This window comes from Ctenopharyngodon idella, chromosome 21 (assembly GCF_019924925.1).
Source record: "Ctenopharyngodon idella isolate HZGC_01 chromosome 21, HZGC01, whole genome shotgun sequence".
Classification (NCBI taxonomy): domain Eukaryota; kingdom Metazoa; phylum Chordata; class Actinopteri; order Cypriniformes; family Xenocyprididae; genus Ctenopharyngodon; species Ctenopharyngodon idella.
In genome coordinates this window covers 9,080,314-9,098,290 of record NC_067240.1, presented here as the reverse complement: position 1 = coordinate 9,098,290, position 17,977 = coordinate 9,080,314, and the positions used below count along the sequence as shown (strand labels likewise).

General features: G+C 36.0%; 1 protein-coding gene across 5 annotated transcripts in view; it reads left to right on the top strand.

The window, feature by feature from the left end:
* cacna1bb (calcium channel, voltage-dependent, N type, alpha 1B subunit, b) overlaps positions 1-17,977 on the top strand; it is a 150,965-nt gene that overhangs the window by 89,995 nt on the left and 42,993 nt on the right. For 4 of the 5 annotated variants that reach the window (XM_051876917.1, XM_051876914.1, XM_051876913.1 and 1 more), the window contains exons 15-25: positions 590-662; positions 767-884; positions 1,129-1,196; positions 1,338-1,444; positions 2,996-3,058; positions 8,395-9,057; positions 10,762-10,931; positions 11,135-11,261; positions 11,421-11,550; positions 13,172-13,231; positions 13,844-13,950. In XM_051876917.1, coding sequence (XP_051732877.1) covers positions 590-662; positions 767-884; positions 1,129-1,196; positions 1,338-1,444; positions 2,996-3,058; positions 8,395-9,057; positions 10,762-10,931; positions 11,135-11,261; positions 11,421-11,550; positions 13,172-13,231; positions 13,844-13,950 — 1,686 coding nt within the window. The remainder of the gene's footprint in view (positions 1-589; positions 663-766; positions 885-1,128; positions 1,197-1,337; positions 1,445-2,995; positions 3,059-8,394; positions 9,058-10,761; positions 10,932-11,134; positions 11,262-11,420; positions 11,551-13,171; positions 13,232-13,843; positions 13,951-17,977) is intronic. The other variant, XM_051876916.1, reaches the window with a different exon arrangement.

Below are 17,977 nucleotides of genomic sequence, written 5' to 3'. Positions count from 1 at the left end.
CCTTTCCAATCTGATTTGTGATGGGAAAATGGAGAAGAGCAAGTTCAGCAAAAGGTGGTTTTGAACTCTTTTTAATCTTGTGTGGCACAACTAGATATTGGTGGGCGGAGTTGCTGTAAACAGCCTTTGCCAACAAGACAGGCTATTTACACTTAGTGTGTGTCAATTTTATTTGACTTCACCAGAAGGTTTTATGAGGTTTGAGATGAAAGATTAGATTCTCTGTTGGGACAGTTTTAGGGTTTAAACAATCTCTGTGCGTTTTCATTCAGAGGGTGAATAAAAAAGAAAAAAAAGAAAATAAAGCTAAAAACAAGCCATATCTCATTTGAGTACAACTTCTTCACAACTTATTCTGATTGTTCCTTTAAGATTCAAGACGACAAATTACTGATAAGTGCCGTGCTCAAGGGTACAAATGATGATAAAACAGAATTTTGATCCTAGTAACTCAGTATCTTTATTTTGACAGCCCTGTATCTCTAAACCAAATTTAAGCAAACCAGAACTGACATCAAAATCTTCAGTGTACTTCTGAAGTCTTTTTACACCAAGTGGGCTGAAGCTCTCTCTCTCTTTTTCTATCTAGGTTTAATTTTGAAGACGAAACACCCACTACAAATTTTGACAGCTTCCCTGCAGCCATAATGACAGTATTCCAGGTATACTTTATTTTCATTTGGCCTTATGAATGTTTAATGTGTTCTTTTTATGGATTAAACTATAAGACTGTTTGGTGTACTTGACCTGTTCATGCCTCTTGCAGATTTTGACAGGAGAGGATTGGAATGCAGTGATGTATCATGGCATTGAGTCCCAGGGTGGCGTCCGGGGTGGAATGTTCTCCTCGGTCTACTTCATTGTTCTTACACTTTTTGGAAACTGTATCCTGTCCTACATCTGTTCAGATGTTTGAATATTCAGCATCTCAGTGTGTCCTAACCAGATACAATGCGATAAGATTTGACGTGACAAATCAATCAAAAAATCACAGCCAATCAGTGTGTATTTATATCAGTGCTAGGGTTAGCGTGGGTTAGCGTGTCTAACCCTTTAATGCAAATCTAATGTATGTTGAATGAAATGCAATATGAAATACAGACAATTCTCTAACCTGATAATAACCAGACACACTTCTCAATGTATTCTTGGCCATTGCTGTGGATAACCTCGCCAATGCACAGGAGCTGACAAAGGTAATCTGACCTTATTAAGGCTCCCTAGATCTGCATTTACTGTATGATAATATTATGCTTTGTTTTTGCTATTACGCATTTGCACTAAACACCCTGAACAGGTTGTAGGTTTCTTTTATCCTGCAATGTCCTTGAATTTAGGATGAAGAGGAACAAGAGGAGGCAGCGAAGAAGAGCATGGCTCTTCAGAAGGCCATGGAGGTGAAGGAGGTCAGCCCCATGTCTGCTGCCAACATCTCAATAGCAGCGTAAGTGTCTTTGTCACTTCCCCTTTTTTCTTGTTTCCTGTATTTCTTTCGTATCTAACCTTGCTCTATGAGACTTTTCCTTTTCCTATATCTGTTGTTTGTTACTTGTCTACGTTTTTTGTGATTGCTTGATTGTTTGTGTTGTCAATGTCAGTGTGACCTTGGCCTCCGCTTAAACCTGCTCTGTGTAGTCTGTTCTTCATAAGTGTGTTTATGGTGATATATTGTACCAAAGCTATGTTATTATATTTTAATTATATGTCATCTGCAGAGATGCCATATGCTTTTTACATATGCAGATTTTTGCCTGAAAGCTTCTACAAGCTAAATAAACCTAAAATGTGGAGTGGAAATTAGGAGTGGAATTAGGGTGTTTCTTCAACTATGAGCACTTTTGGTCCCTTCATACTCTCATTCATTTATTTACAGTAATTTGTCTATAAATATCAAACAATACATTTAAACATTTTTAGCAATAAAGGTCGATTTATTTGTCTTGCTAAGGTGTTTTGTGTATCCTAAATACATGATATTTTCAGATTGAAATTGAACTTGACTTCTTTATTATCTTCATACTTCATTTCACGCTCTTTGCTGACATTTGTGTCTTTTTTGTAAACAAGTACACTAACAGTTGATAACTCTACTAGTGGCAAAATTGTTGGTCATAATGAAAACAAATCCACAACATAATTTGTGTAAACGTTTACAATTTTCCTAGAATATAATTTCAAGTGGTTTGCTTATTTCACTATTCGATTGGATTATCATAGACATGATTATCATTTAAAAATGCATAGTATAATCATTCTAAAAAAATATACAATACTTTTTATATAATTAAGTATATTCCTTGTCAACGTTCAAATCTACACAAATCAACCTCTTCTATTCAAGTGACTTTATTTGAAGAAACACTGAGTAATGCCAATCTGCAGTAGGTTTTTATAAAAAAAATAAACAGTCTGAATGGTTGTCTTGTGCTACTTTCATTTACATTTGTTTTCATGTGTGTAACCATTTTTTCTTGTCTGTTCACAGAGCACATGATATGAGTACTTTACAATTGTCACCTCAATATTTCTCAACAAAACTAATTATAATCCACATTTCATTTGATCATGTCAAATCAAATTTACAAAACTGCCAACTGTACACTGTAATGCAGCTTGTTTATTGTTAAAATCTTTAATTTGTTCTGAGTTGTTTTTAACACATGTATTGTTAGCTTTATATTTTGGTGACACTGAAGTGGAGGGCCAGAATTTTAAAGTGAGATTTATTTTTTAAATAATTTCATATCTGTTTTATGCATTGTTAAAGTCTTTTTAAAGCATTTTTAAAGTCATTCTCCATGGCCACAGTCTGTACAGTGTTTAAAGTGTCCTTTACTGAAGTGTTACCAATGTTTGTGTCTTGTGTTTGAAACACACAGGGGCAGGTGGACAGACAGAGTGACATCACCCTGACTGCCATCTGCTCCCTCGGCACTTTTTTTCAGTTGAGTTTGTGTCTCATTCTTTTGTTTTGTTTTTTGTTTCGCATGTGCAGTTTTGTAAAGCAAAATCGAGATGCAATCTCTCGCAGGTCTTCAGTCTGCAGCGTTCACTCACCGTGAGTTGTGCTCTCACTTACAATACTCCTCCTCTCCTCTCCTCTCCTCTCCTCTCTTTAAATTTAAATCTTTAATCCTCTCATTGTTTCTCCTCTCTGTCTTTATAGTCATACCTCATCTCATTGATTTTGGGGGTGATTACAGCATCAATTTTTAGTAGTAAACAAATGCTTTCATACAAAATACAATTAATCAATACAGCTTTTAATGTTGGCTACACAGAATGTTGTCTGAGATTAAGGGGGGAAAATGGTTTTATATATTATATTTAGGCTTTATATAGTAAAGAGTAATTCAGAGTATTTGAACGACAGAACGCAAGATAGATAGACCAACTGAATGAAAGAATGATAGAACAATAGATAGATAGACAGACAGACTAACTGAACGACAGAATGATAGGTAGATAGATAGATAGATAGATAGATAGGCTTTTTGAACGATAGATAGGTAGATAGATAGATAGATAGATAGATAGACCTTTTGAATGACAGAGATAGATAGATAGACCTTCTGAATGATAGATAGATAGATAGACCTTTTGATAGATAGATAGATAGATAGATAGATAGATAGATAAATAGATAGACCTTTTGATAGATAGATAGATAGATATACCTTTTGTTAGATAGATAGATAGATAGACCTTTTGAATGATAGATAGATAGATAGACCTTTTGATAGAATAATAGATAGATAGATAGACCTTTTGATAGATAGATAGACAGATAGATAGATAGACCTTTTGATAGATAGATAGACAGATAGATAGATAGATAGATAGACCTTTTGATAGATAGATAGATAGATAGATAGATAGATAGACCTTTTGATAGATAGATAGACAGATAGATAGATAGACCTTTTGATAGACAGATAGATAGATAGATAGATAGACCTTTTGATAGAATAATAGATAGATAGATAGATAGACCTTTTGATAGATAGATAGACAGATAGATAGATAGACCTTTTGATAGATAGATAGACAGATAGATAGATAGATAGATAGACCTTTTGATAGATAGATAGATAGATAGACCTTTTGATAGATAGATAGACAGATAGATAGATAGACCTTTTGATAGACAGATAGATAGATAGATAGATAGATAGACCTTTTGATAGATAGATAGATAGATAGATAGATAGACCTTTTGATAGATAGATAGATAGATAAATAGATAGACCTTTTGATAGATAGATAGATAGATAGATAGATAGATAGATAGATAGATATACCTTTTGATAGATAGATAGATAGATAGATAGACCTTTTGAATGATAGATAGATAGATAGATAGACCTTTTGATAGATTAATAGATAGATAGATAGATAGACCTTTTGATAGATAGATAGACAGATAGATAGATAGACCTTTTGATAGATAGATAGATAGATAGATAGATAGACAGATAGATAGATAGATAGATAGATAGACCTTTTGATAGATAGATAGACCTTTTGATAGATAGATAGACAGATAGATAGATAGACCTTTTGATAGACAGATAGATAGATAGATAGACCTTTTGATAGATAGATAGATAGATAGATAGACCTTTTGATAGATAGATAGATAGATAGATAGAGAGATAGATAGATAGATTAGAATCAGTTTTTTTATATTATTTGTGCTCAGTACTTGGAACTTGTTATTCCTCCTTGTCCTTAGATAGATGTATTATATATGTGAAGGCTCTGAGAGGCCTGCGACACTTTGATTTTATCCTTTTGATAGCAGATAACTTTTCCAATATGAATGAAGGCCAAGCTAAACAGAGCAGTCTGGGTGTGCTGTCTGCAAGCTTCACTGACTATTTGGATCAACTGGCTTTGTAGTGTGTGGGTTTGGGGTTTGTGTGTGTATGCTTGTGCATGCTAGGAATAGAATGGGGCTTTTCATCAGTAAACCTCACAATCATTTGGTGCATTGAAATTATATTGACATCTACAGGTGTATGTTGTTTGTGTGAGAAAATTCCCATTTCTTGTTGCTCTTATTTGCCTGTTTTTCTTTCTCACCAGTTGTTCTTTCCTTCTCTCTTGACCTCTTTTCATATAATGTGATTGTTTGTCTTAAACATGTCTGTCATTTTTTTTGTGTTGTGCGACCCTGAATGTGTCTCTAAGGAGTTATTTCTACACTCCATGTCGTCGCTTTGTGAGGTATAGTGACACAGCTCAGGATGCTATTGTTATTTTTGTTCAACTTAAGTGATTTTTATCATTAGTACATGCTATTAGCACATCATTAGGGCTTCTGAGTCCCTGTAGTCTTGTTATACTCTCTGTCTCTTCTTAACAATGGAACTGCATTTGATGTTGGACGTACAGTAAGTGAAATGCATGAGTCAAAGAGCATGAGGTACAGATTATACTGAAACTGTATATAGAAAAACATCTATGCCAACCACTGTTCCACTCGAATGCTTGAGGACCGGATATTCTTAAAGGGGTAGCTCACCCAAAAGTGAAAATCCTGTCATCTACTCACTTTGCAGTGTTTAAAACCAGTTTGAAGACTTGAAATGTAGTGTGTTATTCATATGGATAACCATTTAAAGTTCCCGGTCTCACTTATTATAATAACACAGAAAAGAAAAAGCGGTAAGACTTGCTTCTTTTGTGTTTCACAGATGAACTTAAGTCATACAGGTTTGTGAATAAATATGTGACAGACCTTTCATTTTTAGGTGAACTTTTCCTTTAAAGCTCCCATATCTCACAGAGTTTAGCGTTTTTTGTCATTATACCCCTTTGAAGTCCAGTTAAGCAGGCTGTTTGTCTACTGTACCTTTAAGTACTGCAAATTACCTCTGTTTTGATTAATACTATGAGAGTATTTGTTAATATTTTTGTACTTAGTTTTCATTTTAATTTAATTTTGTTTTAATATTGTTATGTGCATTTCATTGCATAGTTTTTGTTTTAATATTTCTATATAGCTTTATTTTTATTTCACTTTTAGTATTAATACTTTAGTTTATTTTAGTTATCTTATTTTAAGGCAACGAGTTTAAGTTTTTAAGACTTTCCTGTACCTTCATGATTTTAAAATTAGGCCTACCTCTGTTTTGATTGGCTAATCTCTTCACATGTAAAACTAGTTATTTTATACTCTTATTTAGTCTTTAAAGTCCGTGTAAAGCAATATTTAAATATGTGTTCGGAGTTTGTCACAGCACAGAAAAATGTTATTAACCACCCAGCCAGCCAAATTTGAATGATAAAAAAAAAATGCCATGTGAATAAAATAAGTTATCAAAATCTTGAAAAAATAAGCAGTATTTTCTGCTCTCAAGCGCTGGAGCCGTGTCCGCTGTTGTCGCCGAAACCACACCCACTCGCGGGAAAAACACGAAGCAACTTACACTCATTGTAATTTGTACAAATAACAATTTAGTTGTATGAACAAAAGAAATTCAAGTAAAGCTGACAAAATTTGTTTGAGTAAATACAAATCATTTGAATTTGTCACTGTTACATTATATTTATATGTGCAGTTTATTTAATAATGTTTATCGCATCCAAACTAAAAGTTTGTGTTTACATAAAATATATATATATATATATAAATATATGAAATATATAAATATAAATACATACACATGCATAATATATTTAACAAAAATATATATTTGTATATAAAATATTTATATTTATATATAATATAAATTATATATAAATATACATGTATACTTGTAAATATTTCTTAAATATATACATGTATGTATGTGTGTGTATTTACATATACCTAATAAATATATACAGTACACACACATATTATGTAAACACAAACTTTTATTTTGGATGCAATTAATCGCAATTAATCGTTTGACAGGACTAGTTTATTTATAAGGTGAACACATTTATGGACTTAATTTACCTTATTAAATTAACTATTTGCACTACAAAATGCACTCAAAAAATAACTAATTGAACAAACTCAATTGAATTGAGAGCATGAATTCCATCCTATAAGCATGTGTATATGAGGCTCACAGCCTTAACACAGGCACCACTCTTCTGCAAAATGGTAACCACAAAATTCAAAAACATTACAGAAACTCCTCTAAATGTCCAACATAACTGAACTCTAAACACTAACATAAACTAACAACATCTTTCCCTTTACTGAAAAACACATAAAATAACACTTTAATCCCTAAATTTACTCTCCTAATGCAGTCCCTTGCAAAGCATGCTGAGAACTACGGATCCACTGCTGAGTTAGTTATCTCAGCATTAATTTGTGCGTTTCACTCAGCAATGTTAAGTTAACACTTATTAAGTAAAGCTGACAATACTTATTTTTAGTAGAAACAAATCTTAAGTTCTGTCAGGATCACTATCGTCAAAGATGACTGCCAGTTAGTATACAGTTTGGATTGGCGGTATGGTTCTGTTCTGGGCAAAAACTCCCTGACCATCCATGCCGCCTAGCATGGATAAGAGAAGCGATAACCCCTTTAAGGTAAACAGAACAGAATCAAGTATTGCAATATCATTAATTTTCTTAATGACAATAATGTAACATAATTGAGAAGTGAGTTTGATCAAAAGAAATATGTGACTGGACGAAGGAGGAGCTGGGGACAGAGGAGGGCAATTAGCTCCTGAGCAATGCGATAAAGTTGCTGATAATACTGAATGGACCATATATATATACAAATGTGGTGATAGGCGTTGTATTCCTATGGGTCAATGTGAATCAGCTGAGTGTCAGCTGATGCGAGCTTGACTAACGTGACCTGCCAGAACTAATGCTATATGCTTGATTTCATGTAGTTACATGAGTTTAAGTAATGTGAACAATGATGATTTGAGTGAAACAACAGTGAAAGTTCATTTTTAGGCTGTAGTAACTAACAGTAATGACAGTAACTCGCGATTGAGCGGATGAACCACTGATGCTAATGCACTCTGGTTATTATAGTCTTAGGGGAGGAAGTCTTAATCATCGAGCCATGATTTCAGGCCCGCCCCAAAAATCCTGAACACAGAAATGGTGAAAAACTGTTTAATGGTCTAACTCCACAATTCAGTACGACATAGTTCACAGTCTTTGTAACGTGTTTTCAGCAATACATTTCTAACATTTATAATGTGTTTAGAAACAAATCTCTGAATTGTCTTTACATGGACTTTTTTAAGGTTTTGTAAGGTTTGCAAACAACATTATTGTTGATCATGACATCTTATGTTAAACTCTCATGATATCATGAAAACTGATTTTGAGTGGTCGACAGTGGTGGGCTCATGGATGTGGGTGTTATCGGATAAGTACATATTGATATGTGTAATTCAGGTGAATGTTCTCCCGTCCCTCAGTAAAGAGCAGCAGAGGTCACTGCAGAAGATGTCCATATGGGAGCAGCGCACCAACCAGCTGCGCAGACACAATCTGCGCAACAGCAGCGAGGCCCTTTACAACGAACTAGAGCCCGAAGAGCGTCTGCGCGTGTCTTCTGCACTGCATCTGCGGCCCGACATGAAGGCCCACCACGATCGGCCACTGGTGGTGGAACATCGAGACGGCACTGTGGACAGTTCCAAGACTGATGGAGATGGAGACACTCGAGAGTGTCAACCGTCCTCTGCAAACCCAAGGAAGCACCATCGTTGTCGAGGAGAGAACGGAGATGCAGGGGAGGGGCGGCACCATAGACACCACAGCCGAAACAGAGAGCACCAGGGCGGCCTGGAGCGCAGCTGCAGTCAGGATGGGGGACAAAGGAACCACCAAATGGCTGGCTCTCCTGAGGAGGGCATAGGGATAGAGGAAAGAGAACACAGACACCACCATTCTCGCCGATCCAGAGAGCTCAACGGGAATGGCAACGGCACGATCGGTAATGGAGGCAGGGGTGAGAGTAGGATACGAGGTCACAGAGAGGGCGAAGGAGGGAATGGAGAGAGGAAGAGACACCGGCCCCGCGTTAAAGCCCAGTCCACACTGGATGGAGAAGAATGCAGGGAGAATGGAAAACGCAGGTAAGTTCTCAAAGCCCCGATATACTTCAAGCGAAATCGAAGAACGAACTGATGTGATGTCATTTCAAACAAAATCAGGCCAAAATGAAGTTTGTTTGGAGTTTGTTTTGTGAGTTCGAAACAGCTTGCCAAAGCGAACTTTCTGGCTGTTAAACACCTTCATACTACCATTGGTCTGGGGCAGTTACATACTAGGTAGGTGTGGCTCTGAGGCTCCACCTTCTTTGACGTGGAAATCTTCTCTGGTTCATTTCTTCAGTTTAGTCCGTCGAGGCCAGACGTCCATGAGTGAAAACATGAACACACTGGAAAGACGATTTATAGTAGAAAATGAGGTTGTAATTCTGATGAAATGAGACACTTGCACTGGTTTTCATGTTTAATACTGTAAAGTTGCTTGCTTTTAAGCAATCTATTGTATAAAGTGCTATATAAATAAACGTAACGTGACTTTACTAGAGTGCTAAATTGCAGAGCTCATGCAAACATATACATGTTGCTATGATGATCAGATTCTTATGCTTTATTTAAAAAAAAAAAAGAAAAAAAGCTTGCTGTTTTCTCATTTTGTTGTGTGATTTTTTTTTTGTTATTGAGGAAAGCGCACAGTACATATTTACGTATTCATCTAAACGCGCTCTCAGCAGATATCGCTGGTCACGTATTTCCAACTTCGTTTTACCCCTAAGCGAAGAACGAAGAAGAACTTCGCCGTGAGTATATCGGGGCCTTCAAACTGTATGCCGGCCCCAAAAAAAGTATTTGGTCACTTAAAGGGATAATTCACCCAAAAATGAAAATTCTGTCTTTATTTACTCATCCTCATGTCGTTCCAAACCTGTATGGTTTTCTTTCTTCTGAAGAACACACAAAAAAGATATTTTGAATCTTGTTGGTAGCCAATTATTTTCAGTTTCCATTGATTTCCATTGTATTTTTTGTCCATATAATGGAAGCCAATGGGAACCAAAACTGTTTGGTTATCAACATTCTTTAAAATATCTTCCTTCATGTTCCATAGAACAAAGAAAGTCATACAGGGTGAGTGAATGATGACAGAATTTTCATTTTTGAGTGAACTATCCCTTTAAGCCATACTTTAAAAAAAAAAAAAAAAAAAATCTGTACATTTAGATATCAAAAATAATAAACAAAGTGTAATCTGCAAACAAATAGGGCTTTTGTCAAAACTAACTTCACATTTATGAGCAATTTTTGCAATATCTTTTAACCAACTTGTTTCAACGTGATTTTCAGTGCATGAAGTCAGTTCTCCTCATGTTTACACAAGTATAGCAGAGTAACCAAACGTATAGTTCATCACATGAATTTTGAATATGTGCCACTAATGTTTGATAAAGTGTCCAAATACTTTTTTCTTCATTTATAACAGTACATCTATTGTTTTAGAATTTAAAATCTTTCAAACATCTTTTAAATGTTTTGCTTGAAATATCTGTTGTTGTTGTTTTTTTTTTTTAAATAAATGACATTTGATTTTTTGTTACATAATGCAGTGTCATTCATCATATTATGTGAGACATTTTGAGTGTATGATCAGACATGACATTTGTTGCTACAATTTCATTGTTGCTTTGATGTGCATGTACTTTGCAAAGCATTAGGGAGCACTTTGAGTTATATTGTGTGTATATATATGTTGTACATTATTTTGTTCAGATGTATAGCTTTCCATTATTACAGGGGCAGACCGACAGAAACAGACAGCCTAGCCACCAGCCCTCTCCAGTCTCCTACTGATGAGAAGCCAGAAGTCACGGATAATCTAAAAAACAGCACCAGAGCAGGCCCAACCGGAGTCAACATCCCCGTCACCATAACTGCCCCGCCAGGAGAGACCATAATCATTCCCAGTAAGTATTATTTTACATTTATAACAGACTTTTAATAACAGACTATTCATTTTCGTTTTAATTATCCCTTTAAGTATTTTCTACTAACTACAGAATCATTTTTGCAAAAGCAGCACTGCTAAAAAGAAGGCAGCATTGAATGTTTATTTCACACATGTGACATTCTCTCCTCATCTTTGCTCTAATGATTATCTGTTTGACAGTGAACAACATTGATGGTGACAGTCTACTGCTGAACGAGGAAAAGAAGGATCTTGATGAGCTAAATCAGAATGCGCCCAAACACATTCTGCCATACAGCTCCATGTTTGTGTTTGGCCCAACTAACCCGTGAGTTAAACCCCGAATATGATGTTCTAGTAAAGTTTTTGCGAAAGATATAAAATGTGTATCACATATATTGCCTGTTTAGAAGTGCTGTGAATGAACATTTAGATTTAATGTACCTACTGAATAGTGTGAATAAGTGTTTTTATGTTGCCTCTGTAGAGTGAGACGGCTGTGTCATTATGTGGTGAACCTGCGGTATTTTGAGATGTGTATCCTCACAGTCATCACCATGAGCAGCATCGCTCTCGCTGCTGAAGACCCTGTGCAGGCCCATGCCCCCCGCAATGACGTAAGACACGCTGATCCATATTTATTAAATATATCTTTTTTTTTTTTTTAAATGTTATCTTATAAATCTATAAAATCCATTGACGTTATTGTCACTGTCTTTCATGGTAAGCTTGGGTTATGACAACAGTGGCGTTTACATAACTCAAGACCAGTCCTGTAGGGTAATATGGCAGCCCTTGTCTGAACTGACATGCTGAAGGTTGTCACTAGCCCCTCTGACTGCCTTTTGTAACATTTTTTTTTCTGGGACAGCTTGTGAAAAGACTTAAAGGGTTAGTTCACCCAAAAATGAAAATTATCCCATGATTTACTCACCCTCAAGCCACCCTAGGTGTATATGACTTTCTTCTTTCAGATGAATACAATCGGAGTTATGTTAAATAATGTCCTGACTCCTCCAAGCTTTATAATGGTGATGAATAGAGGATGAGATTTTGAAGCCCAAAAAAGTGAAACCATCCATCCTAAAAGATATCCACATGGCGCCGAGGGGTTAATAAAGTCATTCTGAAGCGAAGCAATGCATTTGTGTAAGAAAAATATCCATATTTAAAACTTCTGACAGACAGCCGTACGCATCGATTTATGGCGAAAGAATGAACTCTAACCTGACGCATGACGTATTGATGAACGCGGAAGTGCAGAGGATAGAGCAAAACAAAACACCGTTCACGAATTAGAAGTCTAAAACGAGAATTTTTAAAGAGAAACGCCAGAGGATTTTGATGTAAGAGAAGAGGAGCTTGAGTTTGTTGCCCAGCCCTATTTGTTTGAACAGCAAGAGGCGTCAAAGCCTACACTACTCCTACATCACATCAGGGGTTGCTCTTTTGGCGTAAGTCGACGTGTGTACGGCCGTCTGCTGGAAGCCAGTTACTTAAGTTTTTAAAGTTGTAAATATGGATATTTTTCTTACACAAACGCATTGCTTCGCTTCAGAAGGCCTTTATTAACCCCCTGGAGCCGTGTGGATATCTTTTATGATGGATGGATGCACTTTTTTGGGCTTCAAAATTTTATCCTCTGTTCACTTCTAATATAAAGCTTGGAAGAGCCAGGACATTATTTAATATAACTCTGATTGGATTTGTCTGAAAGAAGAAAGTCATATACACCTAGGATGGCTTGAGGGTAAGTACATCATAGGGTAATTTTCATTTTTGGGTGAACTAACCCTTTATGACTACATTAGCCCATAAATGTAGCACTGAATTTCAGAGAATTACATGTAAACGTGTCTTCAAGAATCCCATTGCCCACTGTTTTCTTTCTTATTGATTCATTGAGCATGATTGGTTTGTCTGATGAATCTCTGCTTTCACACAATATTCCCCAACTGCTTATGTGGGAGGAAGGAAAAACTTGTGTTTATTTGAAACATCTATTTTTGTCTCTCATAAAAATACATTGTACATCATGTCTGTTCTGTTTTGAAGATTATTGAATTACTCGCTGAATCATAGCTGCAGTGGGGCCAAACACTATGGTTTACACTGAGATTTTTGTATTATTTGTGGCATCATACACTTTCCTTTGCTCAAACGCTCTGTGGGACTGCAGAAATAGGAAGAAAATTACTGCTTATTTCTAGCGCTCAAACTGTTTTGTGGTTCCCTCAGGTGCTGAAATACCTAGATTACGTCTTCACTGGTGTGTTTACATTTGAGATGGTTATAAAGGTAAATAAAACCTCCTTGTCACTGTGTCATTGATGCAAGGATGTATTTTTATTTTTTTGCAGTATTAAATAATATGGATTTCATCATTTTTGTTTATTTACACTACCCTTCAAATGTTTGGGGTTGGCACGATTCATTCATGTTTTTAAAAGAAGCCTCCTATGCTCACCAAGACTGCATTTATTTGATCAAAATACAGTAAAAACTGCAATATTGTAAAATATTTTTCTATTTAAAAAAACAGTTTTCTATTGTAATATATTTTAATATATTTTAAAATGTAATTTATTTTTAATTTGGCTGAATTTTCAGCATCATTACTCCAGTCTTCAGCGTCACACGATCTTCCTGAAATCTTTCTAATTTGCTGATTTGCTGCTCAAGATACATTTCTTACTATTATCAATGTTGAAAACAGTTGTACTGCTTAATATTTTTGTTGAAACCCTGATACTTTTTCTTCAGGATTTTTTGATGAATAGAAAGTTCAAAAGAACAGCATTTATTTGGTAACATTATAAATGTCTTTACTGTCACTTTTGATCAATTTAATGCATCTTTGCTTAAATATAAGTGTTTATTTCTATTTTTTGTTCATCTTCTCCCTTCTAGATGATCGATCTTGGGCTGCTGTTGCATCCTGGGTCTTACTTCAGGGACCTGTGGAACATACTGGACTTCATCGTAGTCAGCGGCGCTCTGGTGGCCTTCGCCTGCTCGTGAGTGGCTTTTTTTGTAATTCTGTCAGAGCGGAGCAGAGACGAGCAGACTGTCAGTTCAAATCCAGCAAGAGAGCATTCAGTCGAAAATGACGGAAACAGGATGTGACTGCCTGCTGTTCAGTATCTGGTGTGAGATGAAGCTCTGTGATGAGGGGAAGTGTGGCATCTGTGTGTAGTTTGGTCTTCGGAACTGATCGGTTTAACGTGCATCTGTTTTTTTTTTAGCTCATAATGGGATCGTGTGCAGTGCGCACACCTGTGTAATGGTTCGGATTTAGTATTTCCCACGGGAGCTGAGCCAGACAGTTGCAGAGACGACACGTTTCCCAGCAGTTTGGCTTTAATTCTTATTGTTCCTGAGCCGCCATTATAATTAGTAATGATTTGCTAAGTGTGCTATTACGCTTCTAATTGATTGATTTTTAGATGTTCATCTGATGAACGATAAAACGGCAATAAAATCCCACAATGAAGTAGGTTCCTTTTCAACCACCTAAGCCACAAGCCACCCTAACAACATGCTAACAACCACTCAGAACACTTAGAAACCATGCAGAACCTGATTTCACCAAGTGAAACATTTTCCTGGATCAACATCTTTGTTGATCCTGGACTAACATTCCAATCAACCAATCAGATTTGAGGGACAGGTTTACAGTCTGTGTGAAGTTTAGGCTTACAACCAGGTTTAGGTGCTTCTACATCAGTGTTATTCAACCATCATTTCCCTCTGATTTACTTAAGGGTTATGGGTTAGGTTTAGGGGTAGTGATATGGTTCGGACAAAATTTTCAGACAGGAATGTTATCCCAGGATATGCTGACCCAGGAACGCGTCTAACTTGGCAAAATCAGGATGTTCTAGCAACCATATAGCCATCACCATGGCAACCACCATGACATCACAGCGGCGAGTTTTTCATGGCTTAGAGCTAACATAATGTAGTTTATGAAGCCAGTTGGGTACAGATTTCTCTGCAAGGCAAACATAAACGCACACATTTGGTTTGACAGCTCGTGTGTGATTTGTGTAATAAATGCAAGGTCTAGTGTGGCTGAATCTTCTTAGTCGTCATGTGCAGATGCTCAGCTGTCTCTCTCCACCTCTGCATTTGACAGAAAGACCCTGGGGTGCTTTAAAATAGCTGTAAAAGAGGTGATAGAAAACTGCTCCGCTTTTGAGACCAGACATTTTGTGTGAGTTTGCAGCTGTATTATTCAGTGCAGAAATTCTCCACCAGCTCCGACTGGCACCTGTGCTTCTGATGGTGGCACTATAGCATATCTATATGAGTTAAATGCCGATTAATTAATGAAATTAATCACACATCAAATTTGGCTGAGAAATTACCCCCAAAAGATAAAGTCATTATTGTGTCAAATAAGGAAAGCATCAAATAGACTTTACAAAAAGTAGCTTTAGAAAGAAATTTATTTTATTTGATTCAACATAGAATTTATTACACATAAACGTTTAGGCTACAACGGCTATTATTATAATTTTTTCGGAAGCTGCATTTGAATTCGTATTGAGATATATTTACAGAACAGTTTGGTTACCTACGGAGCCCCGCACATGACATGCAGGAAAAGAATAGTAGGCTAAATCGTGCGAACAATTTACTAATTCGTTCCCTCGATTTGCTATTTCATTACCTCGATTTGCTAAATTGTGTGGACGATTTACTATTTTGTTCCCTTGATTTGCTAAATCGTGCATGATTTACTAATTTGTTCCCTCGATTTATAAATCGTGTGCGCAATTTACTATTTCTTTCCCCTCTTGCTAAATCGTGTGCACGATTTATAAATAGAGGAAACAAATTTTAAAAAATTTCTTGCGTGTCGTGTGCGGGGCTCTGTAGATACCAACATTCGTCCAAATATCTTCTTTTATGTTCCACATACAAAAAGAAAATCATACAGGTTTGAAACAACATGAGGGTAAGTAAATGTAAATAAACAAAATTTGAATTTTTAAAGGATTGATAAACCAAGATGGTTCTAGTGTGACCTTCATATAATATGAGAAAATAAAAATAAAAACTTTCAATAAAAACCAACCCCCAGAACATACAAGTAGCTGAAGAAAGATTTATTTAGGGTAGTATTCACTCTGGATTCAGTTCACTGTTGTATAGTGATTATAAATGTATCTCATACTGTGTTCTGCTCTTTCTGATTTTCCTGTGCTTGTTTCTCTTAAACTGTGCTGTAATCTTCTTTTCTCTCCTGTGCTGTTTTTCAGTGGTTTATAGCAAGCTTGTGTCCTGTGGGCTTTAATGTTTCTCATTTAGTTCCTTCTTTCTCTATCCATCTTTCTTTCTCTTTCTGTCTCTCTCTCTTGCTTTCTTTATCTTCCCTACCATTCCCTTTCGCTTGCGTTGCTTTCAGGAGCTTCATGGGGTACGCATTTGTTATTACCTGCTTTCCGTTAATCTGCCTGAGTATGAGTGTGTGTTTGTGTGGATAAGGAATCGCTAGACCAGTACAAAACATTCACAAGACCTGTGAAACTACACTTCCCTAGAACACAACTGGACATAAGCAGGGTCTAAAATAATTCAATACAATAATAACATAATACACTTCAGCAAGTAAATAAAACTGAGCTACTCACTAAGTTCAGTAACTTTATAAGGAAGCCCATCATAATACATTCTTTAAATCCAATTGTAAAAAAAAAAAAAAAAAAAAAAAAAGACAGAATGATACTTACTGCTGTAACTGATGTGAGCAAAACAGATTAAAGATCTACCAACCATCTACTATAGAAAACATTTGTTGTGACTTATCTTTTATTTTTACATGTATTTATTTATTTATTTATTCCTTATTAAGCCACCATAAACAAAATATAGAGAAATATAGAAAAGAGTTTGTATTTTTTAATGAAAAATACCTTATATCACATTTAATACCAAAAAAAAAAATGTATATATTAGTGGTTCAATGGATCACAAAACTCACGGTTCGGATCATATCACGGTTATTAAGTCACCGGATCAGATCATTTTTCGGATTAGCACAAAAAAAAAAAAAAAAAAAATTGGGGGGTGGGGGGTAACTTTGCATTTATTACTTAGCCCACTTTAACTACTCCGATACCACAGCAGAAACTACTAGCCTAACTAATACATTATTAAAGGCGAGTGAACAGACTGTAAAAAGAACAAATACTGTACACCAATTACAAGCATAGATAAATACAACATAAAGTTACAAATAAATATAAGGTCTAACTGTAGTATTAATTTTTGTGTACAGAAATGTAATTAAATGTAAAATGACAATGTTCACTGTGTAAATTTAATATAGATTAATCTTTGTTAAAGCTGTGTTTTGTTGTTTGATTTACATGACAGACAACAGCAGGTATTTATAGGTTGCTGTCACTTTAAGAGTAAGACTCCATGCACGCACACATCCGATAGATACACATCCGAATTCTCACCTCGTTCAATTAAGCCGAGAGGGGTATTTTGACTGACATAATGCGTGTATGTGTCCATCCAAGTGTATTGAGGACGCGAAAGAGAAATCAATTTGGAGTTCGCGAGCAATCTGAAACGCGCCTCTCTCTCTGTGTGCGCGCGAGCCTTGTATGTATGTGCGTCTGTGCGCACCGATAACAGCGTGGCGTGCGATACCGAATTAAACCCTCTTTAGCCTCTTCTAGCGCTGGAATGGTTTTATATCTATTTAATGTGTAAACTAGCAAGACAAAACACGTGCAAATGATAACCTTTCACTCTATTGTGGTTAAACTTGCAATTGATCCGCGAATCACATGCGTGCCGAACCGTGGGGCTTGGTCCGTACGGATCACGGATCAACAACGATCCGTTTAACCACTAGTATATATGAATGAATTTAAAAAGACTCAAGGCGTTTACACAAAGTGCACTAAAATGATCCATTTTACTTTTACTTGCTGTATACAATCAGCATCCATCACTAGGAGTTGCATGAACCTCTAGCACATGCATGTGTTTTCTTAAAGTGTGTGTGGTTGTGTGTATGTG